General features: G+C 27.6%; 1 protein-coding gene across 1 annotated transcript in view; it reads left to right on the plus strand.

Moving 5' to 3' along the window:
- The window catches only part of LOC136978029 (transmembrane 7 superfamily member 3-like), a 30,448-nt gene extending 15,470 nt beyond the window's left edge, over window positions 1-14,978 (plus strand). Inside the window, exons 5-11 of the mRNA XM_067273673.1 lie at window positions 208-391; window positions 4,426-4,512; window positions 7,988-8,068; window positions 8,147-8,299; window positions 10,689-10,786; window positions 12,804-12,966; window positions 14,227-14,978. Of these exons, the coding sequence (XP_067129774.1) occupies window positions 208-391; window positions 4,426-4,512; window positions 7,988-8,068; window positions 8,147-8,299; window positions 10,689-10,786; window positions 12,804-12,966; window positions 14,227-14,438 (978 nt within the window). The 3' untranslated portion in view covers window positions 14,439-14,978. The remainder of the gene's footprint in view (window positions 1-207; window positions 392-4,425; window positions 4,513-7,987; window positions 8,069-8,146; window positions 8,300-10,688; window positions 10,787-12,803; window positions 12,967-14,226) is intronic.
- The last annotated feature ends 675 nt before the right edge of the window (window positions 14,979-15,653 follow it).

The following is a 15,653-nucleotide window of genomic DNA, read 5'->3' on the forward strand; positions in this document are numbered from 1 at the left end:
TTGATAACAATATTAATGTAATAATAACTTTATTTAATAACTTGTGTTATTAAATAAAGTTATTATTAATAATAAAGTTTATATGTAAAAACTTTTTTAATTTATTAAGATTAAGGAATACTTTTTAAAATTTGATTAACAAAATTTAATAATTTTTTATTATTTTAATAATATATTTTTTCATCTGTAGTTATATTTTATTAATAGATTTCTCCTTTAGAAATCAGTCCAAAAACTAGGATATCTTTTTTGTCGTATCCTGGTCAAGGAATTGTCTATAATATTATTGCTCGTTATTTAAGAAATGATACTTATGAAGAAGCAGCTTACATTCCTGCTGTCACTTATGGATGCAACTTTTTTTCAAAAGTGGATGCTTGTGGTCATTTAAGTAAGTGTTGCTAATTCTTATTTTAATTTTTCATAATGTTTAATTACCATTGCTTCATAATGTTCATTTGCTTTAGTTATATTTTAAGAAATAGAGATTTTATATTCTTAGATTTTTAATCTTATTTATTGATTATAAAATTTCAATTAAATTATAAAACTTTTCAGATTTAAAGAAATTTATGAAATAAAGTAGCTTTTAATTTAGAAATATGAATTAAACATTTTTATTGAATGATTTAAGAGTTTCAATTTACAAAAATCTTGGTATTTCCTTCTGTTTTTTTTTTTAAATTTAAAATCCATATATTTGCTTTGAAGATATATACTTTTGCTTCAGTTCTTCCCAATTCTGTTGCTATTTGACATCTGATATATATAATCAGGTATGTCAAGTTTCATTCAATATTTGAATAACAATCTTTTCAATAACAATTTTTTCTTTCTTTCAAAGTTAACCTGTTTTGTCTTTACCTTTTTTAACCCTAGCTCTCATTCCATTTTAATTAAATGGATTAGAGTCTTGGAATTTTTTAGTGTCCATAAGTCAGAAAGGATTGGAGAATTATTTTTCCGTGTACTGGTCAATAGTACAAATAAGTAAAGAACAATCTTTTCTTTCTGCTTAGAATGACATCTGAAAGTACTTCATTATTCCATACTTTTAAATATTTTATGCTTTTTTTTAATGCTTTAAAATATTTTGTGCTCAATTAGTTTCAAATTAAAAATTAAATGTTTATTATTTCTTTATACATATGCATTTATGCTCTTTTCCTTTTTCAGTTTCTATTTCTACATACCTTACTATCCCTAACTGTTGGATATTTGTATTTCTTGTTAATTGTTTATAATGAAATAAAATAAGTTCCACTCCTGTTTGAATATAACATTCATCTTAAAATACAATACTTTTTTATAACTGTAATTGCTTATATCTTAATATTAAAATCTTAAACTTTGAATACTCTTTTTTTTTAATCTTTTTTATTCTTTAATTGCACTTAAATTTTGATCTAATTATTTGATATCTAAATTTGTACTATTTCTATACTTTTTCTAATTATACAAGATTAAAAAATTAATTGTTATAAGAGATGACTGAATTAAATATGCCTAAAAAGTTAACAGGATTTATTTAGGCAAACATTATTCTGAGTGAATTATAAGATTACACTTGTCTGAATTTAAAATATTATTCAGTATTCTGCATTCTTTAATCCAGGGGTGAGCAACCTTTTTAATCAACGGGCCAATTTAAATTTTAAAATTTTTTGGTGGGCCGCACATAAAGTAACACTTATTAATAATTTACAAAACTTTATTTATAATAAACATTAGAATAAAAAAATATAAAATTTTAAAAAAGTAAAGATTTCATATACAAATTTTAATGCAAAATAAAAACAAACAAGAAAAGAACAGAAAAATGAATTTACTTGAAATTTTTAATGAGAAATTTGGCACTGTTTTTTCGATACAAGCTGATCAATATCAGCCGAAATTGATCAGGTAGCTAGCTACACGTACGCAGCTTTCTAATCATGCATCACTCAGTCTTGATCGGTGGTCATTTTTGATTAATTTCATGGTTGAAAATAATTGTTTGCAAACATACGTACTTCCGAACAGAGACATCATTTGCTTTGCATTTTTCGTCGAAAGCGGAAATTTCTCAGGTCTCACATAAGATTTATAAAAATTTTCGATGTTTACTGAGAAAAATACATTTTTTAAATCGGTATTATTCTGCATGTCAATCACTTCTATTTGAAAGTCTTCGGGAACTATCCACATCGATATTAAATTGCGAGGAAAACATTTTCATGGAAACCGCTGTCTTCTCAGCTTTGAATATTTGGAATCGTAATTGAAATTCGTTGATTAAAATGTCTATATATTGTGTGTATTTTTGAGAAGTAGTAACGTTTTCTTTTTCTAAATGTGGAAAGTGAGACACATTATTCTGCAAAAGATGCTGTTTCCACAATTTTAATTTGCGCTCAAAGCCCTGAATTTTATCATACAAATTGTGAATAAACTGTCCTTTGCCTTGAAGTTCCACATTAAGATCATTGAGAGGCTGAGTCATGTCGATAAGAAACCCAAAATTGCACATCCATTCTTTATTACCAAAATGAGGAAAGGCATATCCTTTCATATCCAAGAACAATTGTATTTCGCTTTTTAAGTTGTATACTCTTTTTAGCATTGCGCCTCTACTAAGCCAACGTACTTCGGTATTAAAAACCACATCTCCATATTCAGTTTCTAAATCTTTCAGGAATTCTTTAAATTCACGGTGATTTAATGCGCGCGACTTTATAAAATTGATTAGTTTAATTATTGGTACTGTGACATTTGGCAAACTCAATCTTTTCGCACACAAATTTTCCTGGTGAATTATGCAGTGGTTAATGAATATTTCCCTTCCTGTGACCTTCTTAATGTCTTGAAATAGTCTTCCCGATACTTCTACCTCCATGCTTGACATTGCTCGTGCTCCATCTGTCGATATACCAATAATCTTTTCTAATGAAATTGAAAAATTTTCCAACACAGACTTTAGTTCATTGTACAGGTCTTTGCCGATTGTAGTCCCTTGCGTTGGAATCAGTGAACACAATTCTTCGGTAATATTAAATTTGGTGTCAATACCACGTAAAATATAGCCAGTTGTGCTGTATCGCTAATATTGCAACTTTCATCAAGTGCCAAAGAACAGTATTCGAATTTTGCAATGCGTTCACAATGCGTTGTTGCTATGTTCTCGGACAAGTCTTCAATTCTCCTTGCAGTGGTGAATCTTGATAAACTAATGTTTGAAATAATATTTATTTTATCAGGAAATGCTATTTCTGCAACAGCAGTCAGACATTCTTTTATCATCTCTCCATCTGCAAAGGATTTCATTTTTTTTGCCAGTATTTGACTGACAACAAAACTAGTCTTTACTGCCGTATTTGATAAAATAGCTTGATTTTTAAAAATAGCCTATTGGTTTTCCAAGTTTTTCTCCATTTGATTAAACTTATCTATCCGGAGTTGTCCTGTTGAGTTTTTATATTGTTGTTCATGTTTTGTATCGTAATGCCTTTTTATGTTATATTCTTATAATGTTGACACAGTCTCTGAGCATATTAAGCATACAGCTTTATCTTTGACGAAAGTGAAAAAATAATCAAATTTCCACTTTTCTTGGAAATGCCTGTGCTCATCCGCAACCTTCCGTTTTTTTGTTTGCTTTTCCAACATGCTATTATGGATTAAAAATTTGAAAGTTAAAAAAATTTGTAGGAAAACTTAATTTTGAACAAAAAAAAACTGTAATATTACCTTTTTGATAATAATATTGCACTAACGTCTTTCAAGAAACACAAGAATTGCTAAAATTGCTAGTTAACAGCTTACCAATCTGACTGATTGTGTGACAGAAGCAAACACAAACAAGCACAGACGCGGTGCGTTCGTATTGCATGTTTAAACAAGTCGCTGACAAGTGTGTATCTTGTCACAAAAAATCGCACAGACGCGGCGCATTTGTATTGCATGTTTGAACAAGTCGCCGACAAGTGAGTAACTCGTCACAAAAAATTGTTTTGGTTTAGTATGTACTACCATTTTAATATAATTAATTTTATAACAATATATTGATGGGAGAAAGTCGATATAATAAATTCAATTTTAGAAATGCTTGGCGGGCTGCATAAACATGTTTAACGGGCCGCGTGTTGCTCATCCCTGCTTTAATCTATTAGTTAGTGAGTACACATTCTCTATGACAGAAAAACTCTAGCTGTTTTTCTTTTATGCAGTTTTATAGTATTTCATATGAATTATTACTGAGAAGAAAATTAAATAGTTATTTCTGAAAGCAGAATATTTTAACATTATATAATAATTAGTAATGCATGAATATCAATATTGTATTTCTTTTTTACATTCATTATCATTTATATAATTCTCCTAATATTATAATTAATGTTAGCATAATCTAATTAAAACATTAAATTGAAAATGTTATGATTTTTACAGCAACTATATTAGGCAAAGTGTTTGTTATTATTTGTGCTGCATTTGGATTTTTTATTTGTTTATTTGGTCACCAGCTGAATAAAACAGGTAATTTGATAAAATATTTCTATTGAAACATTGCTACATTAATAGAATACAGTTAAATTCAGTATTAATTCCTTAAATTATTAAATCTTTGTATATTGGGTAATTGCAAATGAAAAGGTGTTTTTAAATTTAAACTTTCTGATTATGTAGTTCAGCTTTTTTTTTTATGTGAATAGTTTTGTAGGTTTGCAATTGGGAGAGCATACATATAATATGTGAATTTAAAAATGTAATGTCATTTATATTGTGAGTTCCACATGTTTAAGAGTACTTTTTCTGATGGCATGGAAAAAAAAAAATCAAATAATAATTTTCTTTTTCAAATATAAGCAGGGACATAATGCAGCTGAAGCAACCTGAAATACCAATAAAACTTTTTGTGAAGGTTTTGTGAGCGAGCAGGCCACCAAGCATTGGTTAAAAAAGTTTTGTGTCTGAAATACAAATCTCAAAAATCAGAATTGAAGAATATTATCAAATCAGAACATCACCTGACTGACCACAAAATTGTAGAAGGGTTGAACATACTGGACATCTAAACATGTTAGGGAAAGTCAAGAAGTTCGACAAATGGGTACCATTCAAACTCAGTGAGAAAGATAAAGATCATCATTTAGAGGTCTGCAGTTTTTTAATTATTTATCACAAAATTGAAAGTATTCAAATGAAATTCTTTCCCATTCATCCTATTCTCCAGACTTTTTGCCAACAGACTATCACTTTTTTATACGTTTGGAACAGTTTTTTGGCAAGGGAAGTCTTTGAGGGAGAAGATGCAATAAAAAGTACCTTTAATGATTTTTTGTGTCTCACGATAGCTATCAAATTGGCATTAATGCATTTTTATTGTATTAGGAAAAGTATATTAATGTTGGTGGAGACAATTTTGATTGAATATGTAAGTTTTAAATTAAATTAATAAACATTTAAAGTCAGAAGTAAAAATCAGCCATTTCATTTGCAACAACCTAATACAGTGTTTTTCAACCTTTTTCATCGAGTGGCACCCCTAATTGAAAAATAAAAAATCGTGGCACTCTTGACTGGCAGCAGATCTAGAATCTGAAAAGAGGGGCTTTAATGGGGGATGAATTTTTTACGAAAACGAATATTATGCGCAACGCTGGGGTGGGGTCCAGGGAGGGGATCCCCCCAGGAAAAAAATTTTAAAAATTGTCAGTTTGAACTAGCATTTTAATGCAAAAATAGTGTTTCTATGTGTTCAAAATCAAAATGTAAGTCCATTGAATTTTGTCAAAATACTGACAATGAGTTATCTTGAACTACACTTAATTAAATTTCAATCAAAATGCCTAAAAGTCCTAAACTTTGCGACACCCCAATCGTGGTGCCGTGGCACCTTGGTTGAAAAACACTGACCTAATATATAATCTATTAGGCATTCTTTGAAATACACACTGAATATTTGACAAAGTTTTACAAGTTTTTACAACATTCTCAATCTTTTTATTTATAAATATATCAAAATTATTTTTATGAGAAACCTTATGGTAATTTTGAAATAAATTGTTGTTATTAAAGAGAAAAGTTCTGAAAATATTTTGATAAAATGCATTTATTTTTTGTGAAATGATATAAAATTCTAAATAAGCATTATAAGAATAGTTATACAAATCAAGATTCAATACTCCGTTCAATTTGAGTATAGAAATTCTTACACCATATTGTCAAAGTAGTCCTAGAAGCCATTTTATGTGATGTGTTTAATGGATCTTAGACTCTTGTCACTGATGCTTGTATTCTGCTCCTTATTGGAATCTTCATCCTCTTTCATTTTGAGGAACAGATAAAAGTCAGCAGGACAAAATCAATGAGGTTGGGAAAGTACTGTTATGTCTTTATTGATATTTATTGACTAGAAATGATGGCTGGAAGCCAAAGCAGAAACTGCATCAAGTAAAGCCTTTAAAGTCATCACAAAACATGGCTTCCAGTACTGCTTTGATAAATAGATAGCAGAAGAATTTAATACAGAAGATGCTCAGTTTGTAGGTAGCCTTCTACAAATAGTTAACTTTTATTATGTTAATAGTAAATTACATTAACAGTTTGGTTTATTGTTGACTCTACCACATATATACTTCTATATGCAGTAAAATAGGTAAATTTCTAAGAATATATGTTTAATATTTGTAAGGAAATATTATTGTTTAGTTTTATTTATTTTAATTCTAAATAACATTTCAAATTAATATAATTTTATATTCTCTCTAATAAAGAGAATGCATTTATCATATTAAACTGAAATTTCTATTACTGAAATATATGAATGTTTTTTGTTTTTCAGTTTTGTAGTATGTGTTGCAAATAGAAATACTTTACAGTAATAGTAATACCCCGAGTTATGTAACATGTCACTTACGTAAATTTTCAGTTAAGTAAAATGTAAATCTCAAAAATTGGAAAAAAATCTGAGCAGAGTAACATAATTTTACGAAGAATTATTCTATTTTAAACATTCATTCATTCATTCTCTTCCTTTCTTTCTTTCACACTGTATCGATTTACAGTAGAGAGTCGTTAATTCGAACCCCAGTTATCCAAATTGTCGGTTATCCGAACGCTTTCCAGTCGGACTGTGTCATGCTGAATCGAACATTTTTGATACTAGATTTACTTCTAAAGTATAATTTTTATGTTTTTATATTCTTCAATATATTTATTTTGTTTGTACAAAATAAAGAAATAATTTTTAACAATACAATAGCCTCGATTATTATTATAAAAATTTTCATTGGGCTTAAAATCGATGAAAATTCAACACAAAGCGACACACAACGGAGAAAAATTCAACACGAAGCGACACGCAATGGAGAAAAATTTGAACATCGGACAGGTTAATGTATTTTTTCGTACATAATCGATTATCCGAACAAATCACTAATCCGAACAACCCCAGTCCCCAATTGATTCAGATTAACAACTCTCTACTGTATTACTTTATTACTCTGCTAATCCTCTACTTTTCAGTCTAATTGTAAGCACGTATGCAAGCATACTAGGCACACTCTCTTAAACAAAATTCTTCTACAGTACTCAGTGAAAGTCAAGCAGTGAAACCAAGCACATCTTTATTGCTTGCTTTTCTATATGTATTGTTTCATGTCATTAGCGTAGTTTGCTTCAAATGATTTGTTTAATACACAACTTGTTTACCACTGCTACATTTACATACTGTTCATTGTTTATTTACAGTACTGTACTGTTAAAATGCAATTGAAACAACAAACCGAATTATATAAAAAAATAATAAATAATATATGTACAGTACACATATAATAATAAATACAATATTAATTTATTAATTATGTAGTTATACTTAAGCAATTTACAAATTTGACTTATGTAAAATTTGAGTTACGTAAAGGTCTATGGTCCGCATTACTTACGTAACTCAGGGTATTACTTATTTTATAAAGCCAAATAGTAATTCAAGCTTTTGATATTTTCACAGCTACATTTTTCTTTGGATTTTTGGCATCTGCTCTTATTTCTTTCATTTTATTAACTAGATATACACATTTGGAATCATTAAGTAAGAATTTTCAATGTTAAAATTATTATTCAAATTTTAATAAAATACTAATTACTGAAATCATTGAATTTTTTTTAGACCGAGACATATTCGTTATAAGTTGTGGTGTAATATGTGGATTATTGTGTATTCTACTCTTAACTTTTCTACATATATCATGTCCTTTTGTATTACTAAAAAATTTAGTTTTTGGTTTCTTATTGGCATCTATTCTATATTTTACACCTTTAGGTAAGTAATTACACTTTTATTATTTATATTTTTTTGTTGTTTTTTTTTCTTAAACTAATATATCAAGCTGTAAAGGTAAAATTTAGATATTTTGAAAAATCTTTATTGACAAGTAACAACAATGTTTACAGTTCAGCGTGATAGGTAGTTATCACCAATATCAATTATATATCACCACCTTTGCTGCAAATTTTCAATCTTATGAGCATAGAATGACTGGTATTTTTCTTTGAAGAAAGTCTTGAGCATCAGGTATTGTCATTGAACTGTATATTGACAATATTGTTCTGCAGGGCGTGAAATAGATGGTAGTCAGTTGGCAGTAAGTCTGGAATATAAGGTGCATGAAGCAGAACTTTCCAGCCCAAACTGACCAGTTTCTCTAATTTCATATACTGGTGTATTGTTCTGGCAGTATTGGACTTTGTCAATTTTTGAAGGTCTTTGATCTTGGTATTCAAATAATCCCATTGTTCATAATAGAGTTCTTTCATGACAGTAATGTTGATTGAAAGCAGCTCCTTCATGATGCACCAGACAAATGCAAATTATCACTTTCTGCACTATTGACCCTTCAGCATTTGCAGCAGCTGGTTGACCTTTATTCACCCATGAATGCTTTAACGAATGCTTTGCAGATGAGATTGTGAGCCTTCATTATGTTGTGGTGTTGTCACTTTTAAAATGATAGAGCAATAGCATGCAAATGTGTTCTTTCAAAAGTTTCATTTTGTCAGACATTGCAAATGTATCTATTTCAGATGAAATAGGTGATGAAACACCCCACTCTACTTCTAGAACACATGATTTGGGTATATAACATTTTTCCAGTCATTTCTAGAAAAAAAATCAAAATGTCTTAAGTTTCACTATTACAACATGATATTTAAGAATATATGTAAAACTTGGCACCATATTGTTCAATAAACAAAAACTGATACATTAAGATTTTTGAAAATCAAGTTATCTGTTTTTGTTTATTGAACTAATAAATTTAAACAATTAGTTTACAATAAATAATTATTTACTTCAGATTCTCTGTAGTTTCTAGATATTAGAGAAAATCTGAATTAGCATACATACATACGTGTATATGCTAATATATAAATTGATATATACATACATATTAAATATATGTATGAACACACAAAGGAACATGCCATTTTGTGTTATTAATGCATTCTAGAAAATTATCACACTAATTTGGAAATATGTTTAATAAGAAAAATGACAATTTAAATTAAAAAATAATTTTTTTACTTAAAAATTATTAATACCCTAGAATTGACTGTTATGAAATAGGTCATAAAATCAAAAAACTACAGCATGAAAAAATTATAAGATACTATTAAATCTAAATTATTATTACTTTTATTTATTACTTTTAATTATTTCTTATATGTTCAGTCCCTCACATCAGATAACTTGACTTAATATAATCTGTACACATTATGCCAAATTATGAGTATTGTTTAGTGATAAAGTTATTGACAAAAGAAGGTCGCTTGCCATTGGAAATTCACAAATATGTTTGTAATGTTTATAACAATGCTTTTCCATATTTAATGGTGAAACAATGGCCAAAACTTTTTAATTTTTGAAGAGAATCTCTCAACAATGAATCACAAAGCACACAGTGGATATCTAGCCACAGTGATCACTGAAGAAAACCATCACACTTTTCAAGAATGAAATGCTTTCCAATTGACATCTGAAGACAAAAGAAAAACTGCTGTGAGATTGAACTTGTCAAAGCAATAGTTCTTTGAATTCTTCATGGACATTTGGTAATGAACAAGGTCAGTGTGCATTGGGTGCCTAAAATTCTTTCTGTAATTCAAAACAGAGGATTATCTGTACTTGACAGTTTTTGGAGCTCTGTGAAGAGAACAAAGAGAAAGTATCTGCAGTCCATTATTATTGGGGATGAGACTATGGTTCTATACTATGATCCTCTGTCCAAAAGAGAATCGATGAAATGGTATTTTGCAGGGGAATCTCTGAGGAAGGTGAAAGTGTCACTGTTGACAAAGGTTATGGCAATGGTTTTCTGGCATTGAAATGGCATTTTATTGATTGACATCAGAGAGAAATTCTACATTGAATGCATTTCTTTAAGAAAATGCATTCACTGTAAGAAAATGTAAAATACGTTTGCCTTTTCTTACCTATATTCATAAATATATTTATTTCAGGATATAGTAGAAGATCAATATATTTAAAAATTGAATGTTATATATAAAATGCATTTTAATAAAATTGAATTTTATGTCTTGTTAGTAAGTAGTAATAAACTTTTGAAGAATTAGATATTTCAGTATCAGTTTAGTACTGAAAAACAATCTGTAATTATATGAATGTTGTTAATTTGATTTATTTTTATTTTCAGGTGAAATCAAAATATTAAGAAATGATATTAATTATTGGTTATTGTTTTCTTGTATTGTATTGCTGAGCACTTTGATTTTACTTCCTGATACAAAAACAGTAAGTTTTATAAGTTAAATAAATCAAGGATGTAAATATTCATAAACATTTTAAATTCTTTTTCTTGAACTATACTTGTAAATTATATTATAAAAAGATATATTTCAAAGACTGGCTTTTTTTTTTCTTTTCTTTTTGTAAAAGTACTTTATTTCTCTAAAGTAACATGCTTCACAAAATACACTTTGGACTTTCTTAGTCCCTTATCCATTGCACAGTGGCACCTGTACAATCATTTTTATAAAAATTGCCATATAATTTAGAATAACAAATATTTTAAAATTATTTTTTAATGCAAACATTTATCCTACCTTACAATAAATTTGTTCATTTAACAAGAATCTCATCTATTTCCACAAAAAAAAACTTTTTACAAAGTCCAAAACCTAATTATTATTATTTTTTTTTAATATTTGTTCATATTAATAATAATTTTATTTGCCAGGGAAAGTTTCCCTATAAGGGGGTGGTACAAATACAAGTATTACTTAAAGAATTAATACAAGATAAAGATACATATTACATATTTTTGTAGTGGTTATTAACCAACATAATTTAGTGCAAGGCACTGTTAGTACCTTTAGGATATATTGTTATAAAGGATTTGCCTAAATGTACAACAACAAATAATTAGATATTACCAAGAATTTTTTCCGTGATTTTAACAAAGTAGTTACAAATTTTATAGGCATCCTTTCTACTGATGAAATTTAGGTTAATTTTAAGGTCGAGAAGTGATCTATTGTTGCATATTCTTATAATATCATATTTTCCACACAGTTTAGTTAGTGTTTGGCAATTTTGGAGTAGATGGAGCATAGAAATGTGATCAGATTGACATGATTGACAGTAAGTAAGCGAGTTTCCAGTCTTGAATCGTATCTGTGAACAGTAATTCTGATATGCCAAATGTATTTAAGATTTATCAAAATTTATAATGCCAAAGCTGCCTGTTTTTCTCGTTATTGCACTTCTTTATCAATTCTTGTTATACAAATTCGGTATTATCGACACTTTTGTATTTAAGTCTGTAGCAGAATTTTAAAATACGTTTTAATATATGGGTAAAAGCCCAAATAAAACTTATCTCATGACGGAAGGCGTATCCAAGTATTGTTTTTTCAAGATGGAATAACATTCAATGGAAGTAATTATGCAGAGTTTCAAAGTTGTATAAGTAATCCAGTCCCCATATTGGGCTTGCATAATAGATGATAGGATTTACAATGTTATTGTAGAGTTTACCAAAACCTAATTATTATATTAATTCATCAGTAGAAAAAAGTTAAAACAAACACAATACATTTAATGAGAATTTCTTCCTATAGATTCATATAATTCAAAAATACTATAAAAACAGTATATATTTGACAGGAATCAAAAATATTTTTCTAACTGATTCAGTATAGAATTTTTTTTTCAAAAATTAAAATACTAAAATTATATAGAACATGCCACATATTTTCAATCTATACATAAAGTATATAATTAAAAAATTATATTTATTTTATATTTTTATTATATATATTTATGAATTTAAATACAGTAGAGCATCGATTAACCGACTTATCGGTTAACTGACCGCGTTCTAGTCGGCAAATTCAAATGTCTGCTAGTGATGTGGCGCTACAATATTTGGTTATGTCTTGGCTACTTTAATATTATTTTTGTTAAATTTTTGCATGTTTTAGCTGGCAGCACTGGCTCAACCATGAAAGGGAGGCTAGTATTTAAACCAGGCCTAATACACTATACTAATAATGTATTTTTTCATACTTTTCGGTTATCCGACTATTCAGTTATCCGACTATTCAGTTATCCGACCAACCCCAGTCCCCAATTGAGTCGGATAATCGATGCTCTACTGTAGTTTGTGAAGTGATTTTATTTTTAATATTGAATTTTTTTTTTTTTTAACTATTGTTCAAAACATATTACAGTATACGGAATTATGATATATTAATATATTGTCAATATTTATAAACTTTTTATTAATATTGTTTATATTTCATTTTAGTCTAATATTGTGACTACATCAGTTGTTGGAAGTTATGCTTTTATTATAGCAATAGATCGTTTTCTTGGCACTGTTTTAACATATATTATACTTAATATTGTTAAGCGATTGCTGTTTGAAAATTTGAATTTGGCTACAAATATATATCCTTTTCAAAAAAAAGGTACTTTTTGAAGTTTTATTATTTAAGTTAACTTTTATAAAATTATATTTAATTGTTAATTTTCAAAATTCAAACAATAATTATTACTTTTGAAAAATCAATAACTATTTTAAAAAAGTTACTATACTTTTAAAATGTGTTGTCAGTATTTTTATTTATTAAATGATTTTATAATCACTATGTTATTTCACAAATTTGTTTAATTTTTAAATAATTGACAAAAAGTTTTTAATATATATTCAATATTTAAATGAAATACTTTTTGAGTTGATCTCTCTCTCTCTCTCTCTCTCTTTCTACCTTTCTACAGTTTATCTTATTTGTTATTTGTTCATTCCTCATTACTGTGCTTTCCAGATATAAAAAGATCAGTTATTTTGTGTTTTTCATCTTCTGCAACAACTATTTTGTCTTTCCAGTCTTTTTTCCTTGTTATTCAAGTATCTCATTTTTCTCTGTGCTGAGCTTTCTTCAATATTCTTTTAACTTGCTTATTTCACTCATTCACTTGTACTTGCACTTCTTTACTGTTTTCTCAGATTATTATATTGTCTGCAAAGATTTCCACTTTTACACTTATCTTCTCTCAATTTTTTCACTACTACAAACATTCTGTCCATCACTATGACAGAATAATGTCATCATCAATATAAATAACAACAATAAAAGCACAGTTGTCATTCTCTCTCATTCTGTTCTTGATCTCAAATCATTCTGTCTTCCCTACTGGAATTCTCATATACAGTAACTTTTACTCAGTAGCATATTGGAGCTGGAACATACCAGTACATCATTCTGGTACTTATGTCTGTAGTCAAAATACATTTAACATGTATGTACAAAATATAATGTTATAAATATATAGATAAATGAGTAAAATTGTGATTTCTGTCATGAAAAAGCAAAATTCCTTCCTTTGTCTAATAACAAGCAAGTCAATCATTGATCTTACCTTATCTGAAGCCATATTGCTTTTCTCTAAAGCCTCCCTCTTATTTTATTCTCATCTTTCTCTCCAACACTTTCTCATATATCTTAGCTGACTGACTAATCATCTGTGCTGATGAATGTGAATTTAAAGATGAATGAAAAAATGAAATACAAATGCATTAAATAGCTGCATAATTTAGTATATATTTTGAAAAATATCATCAGTAAATTATACAAAGTTAAAAAAATTTAGCAAAGATTTTTATTTTATAATAGTCATTTTTGTATCAATAAAAAAATTATTTTCAATTAACATATTGTTTGTTTCAGATATTATATTAGCTTCAGTATGGGGAGGACTTGCATTATTTGGAATATGTTTTCAATGTTGTATGACAAGAGAAAGATCATCAATTCCACTAATTTCAAGAAATGTTTTTATACAAAGACTAAATTACAACAGAGAATATCCTATGGATGAAGATGAAGGCAGACCATTGTTACATGGTAGATCAAGAGGATATGATAGTGTTAACAGTTAAAATTATTCTGCAAATTTTTTCAGTTAAATTGCCTTACAAAAATAATCAATTTTAAGAATAATTATGTATTAGTTAATTAATATAAATTCTTAATTATCTTTATAATTATAAACCAGTCTGTATAATTAGGTTATAAAAATTCCAATGTGAGAGAAATGTAAAATTAAACATAAATTTGCTGTAAAGTTTTTTAAATTTTAATTTAGTTTAATTCAAAAGTTTTGATTCACTGTGTTAAAATTTTTACATTTGTTTAATACTTTTAATTTTATTATCTATGAACATTCTGACTTGATAATACAAATTTCAAATAAAATTGTTAGTTATTCAAATGCATTTGTAGTTAATATTTGAAAATTTAAAATTTTTATCTTATATTCATAAAAATTTGGAGTTCTAAAGATAAAAAATGAAAGAAAAAAAATCTATCATTTCCTTCCTTCAGGTGGAAGTTATGAAAGAATCCCATTATATGTTGAATGAATGTCCATTGGTATGAATGTAAAAGGAATTAAATAATGTCTTAAATATATTGTAAAATTTGAGTTAAAGTTATTCATTATTTACATTTAAAACTGAAAAATATGAAAGAAAACTAAAAAAAAAGAATATTGAATATACAATAGACCCTTAATTTAACAGATTTCTAATTTGTGAATAAAGCATGCTAAAAGGTTGGATCAATGAGTATAAATTTCTCAATGATTTATAGTATTTTATACATTATAGCATTTTAATATGCTTGTACATTGTGACTTTGTTATTAATATATTTTTAAAATACATGTTAGTGGACTTTTTCAATAGTACTCTCTCTTCTCCAAATATTCTGTTAAATTAAGGGCCTATTGTACATGTGATTTCCAAGGAATCTTCACTGTTCACATACTATATCAAAAATTACTTAGAACTACAAACAATTATGTTTCGTGTCCTTTTGTAAAACACAAACTATAAGTAAAAATTAAAACAACTTCTTACACAATTACTGGAATGTATACTTTACACTCGAGAACCTTAAGAGTCCAGTAATAACACTTTAATGGAAAACTAACATTTTTGACTGTACACCAGTCTTCCTCAGGTTTTTAAAACCAATAAGATTCAAACTTGGAATGCAAAGAACAATATTAACAAATTATTTTTTAAAAAACCTATGGAACAGCGTGTTCAAAAATTATTTTAAAATCTGCAGAGCAATCTAAATGCATGTATA

The sequence above is a fragment of the Centruroides vittatus genome, unplaced genomic scaffold, assembly GCF_030686945.1.
Source record: "Centruroides vittatus isolate TY-2023 unplaced genomic scaffold, ASM3068694v2 contig_484, whole genome shotgun sequence".
Lineage (NCBI taxonomy): Eukaryota > Metazoa > Arthropoda > Arachnida > Scorpiones > Buthidae > Centruroides > Centruroides vittatus.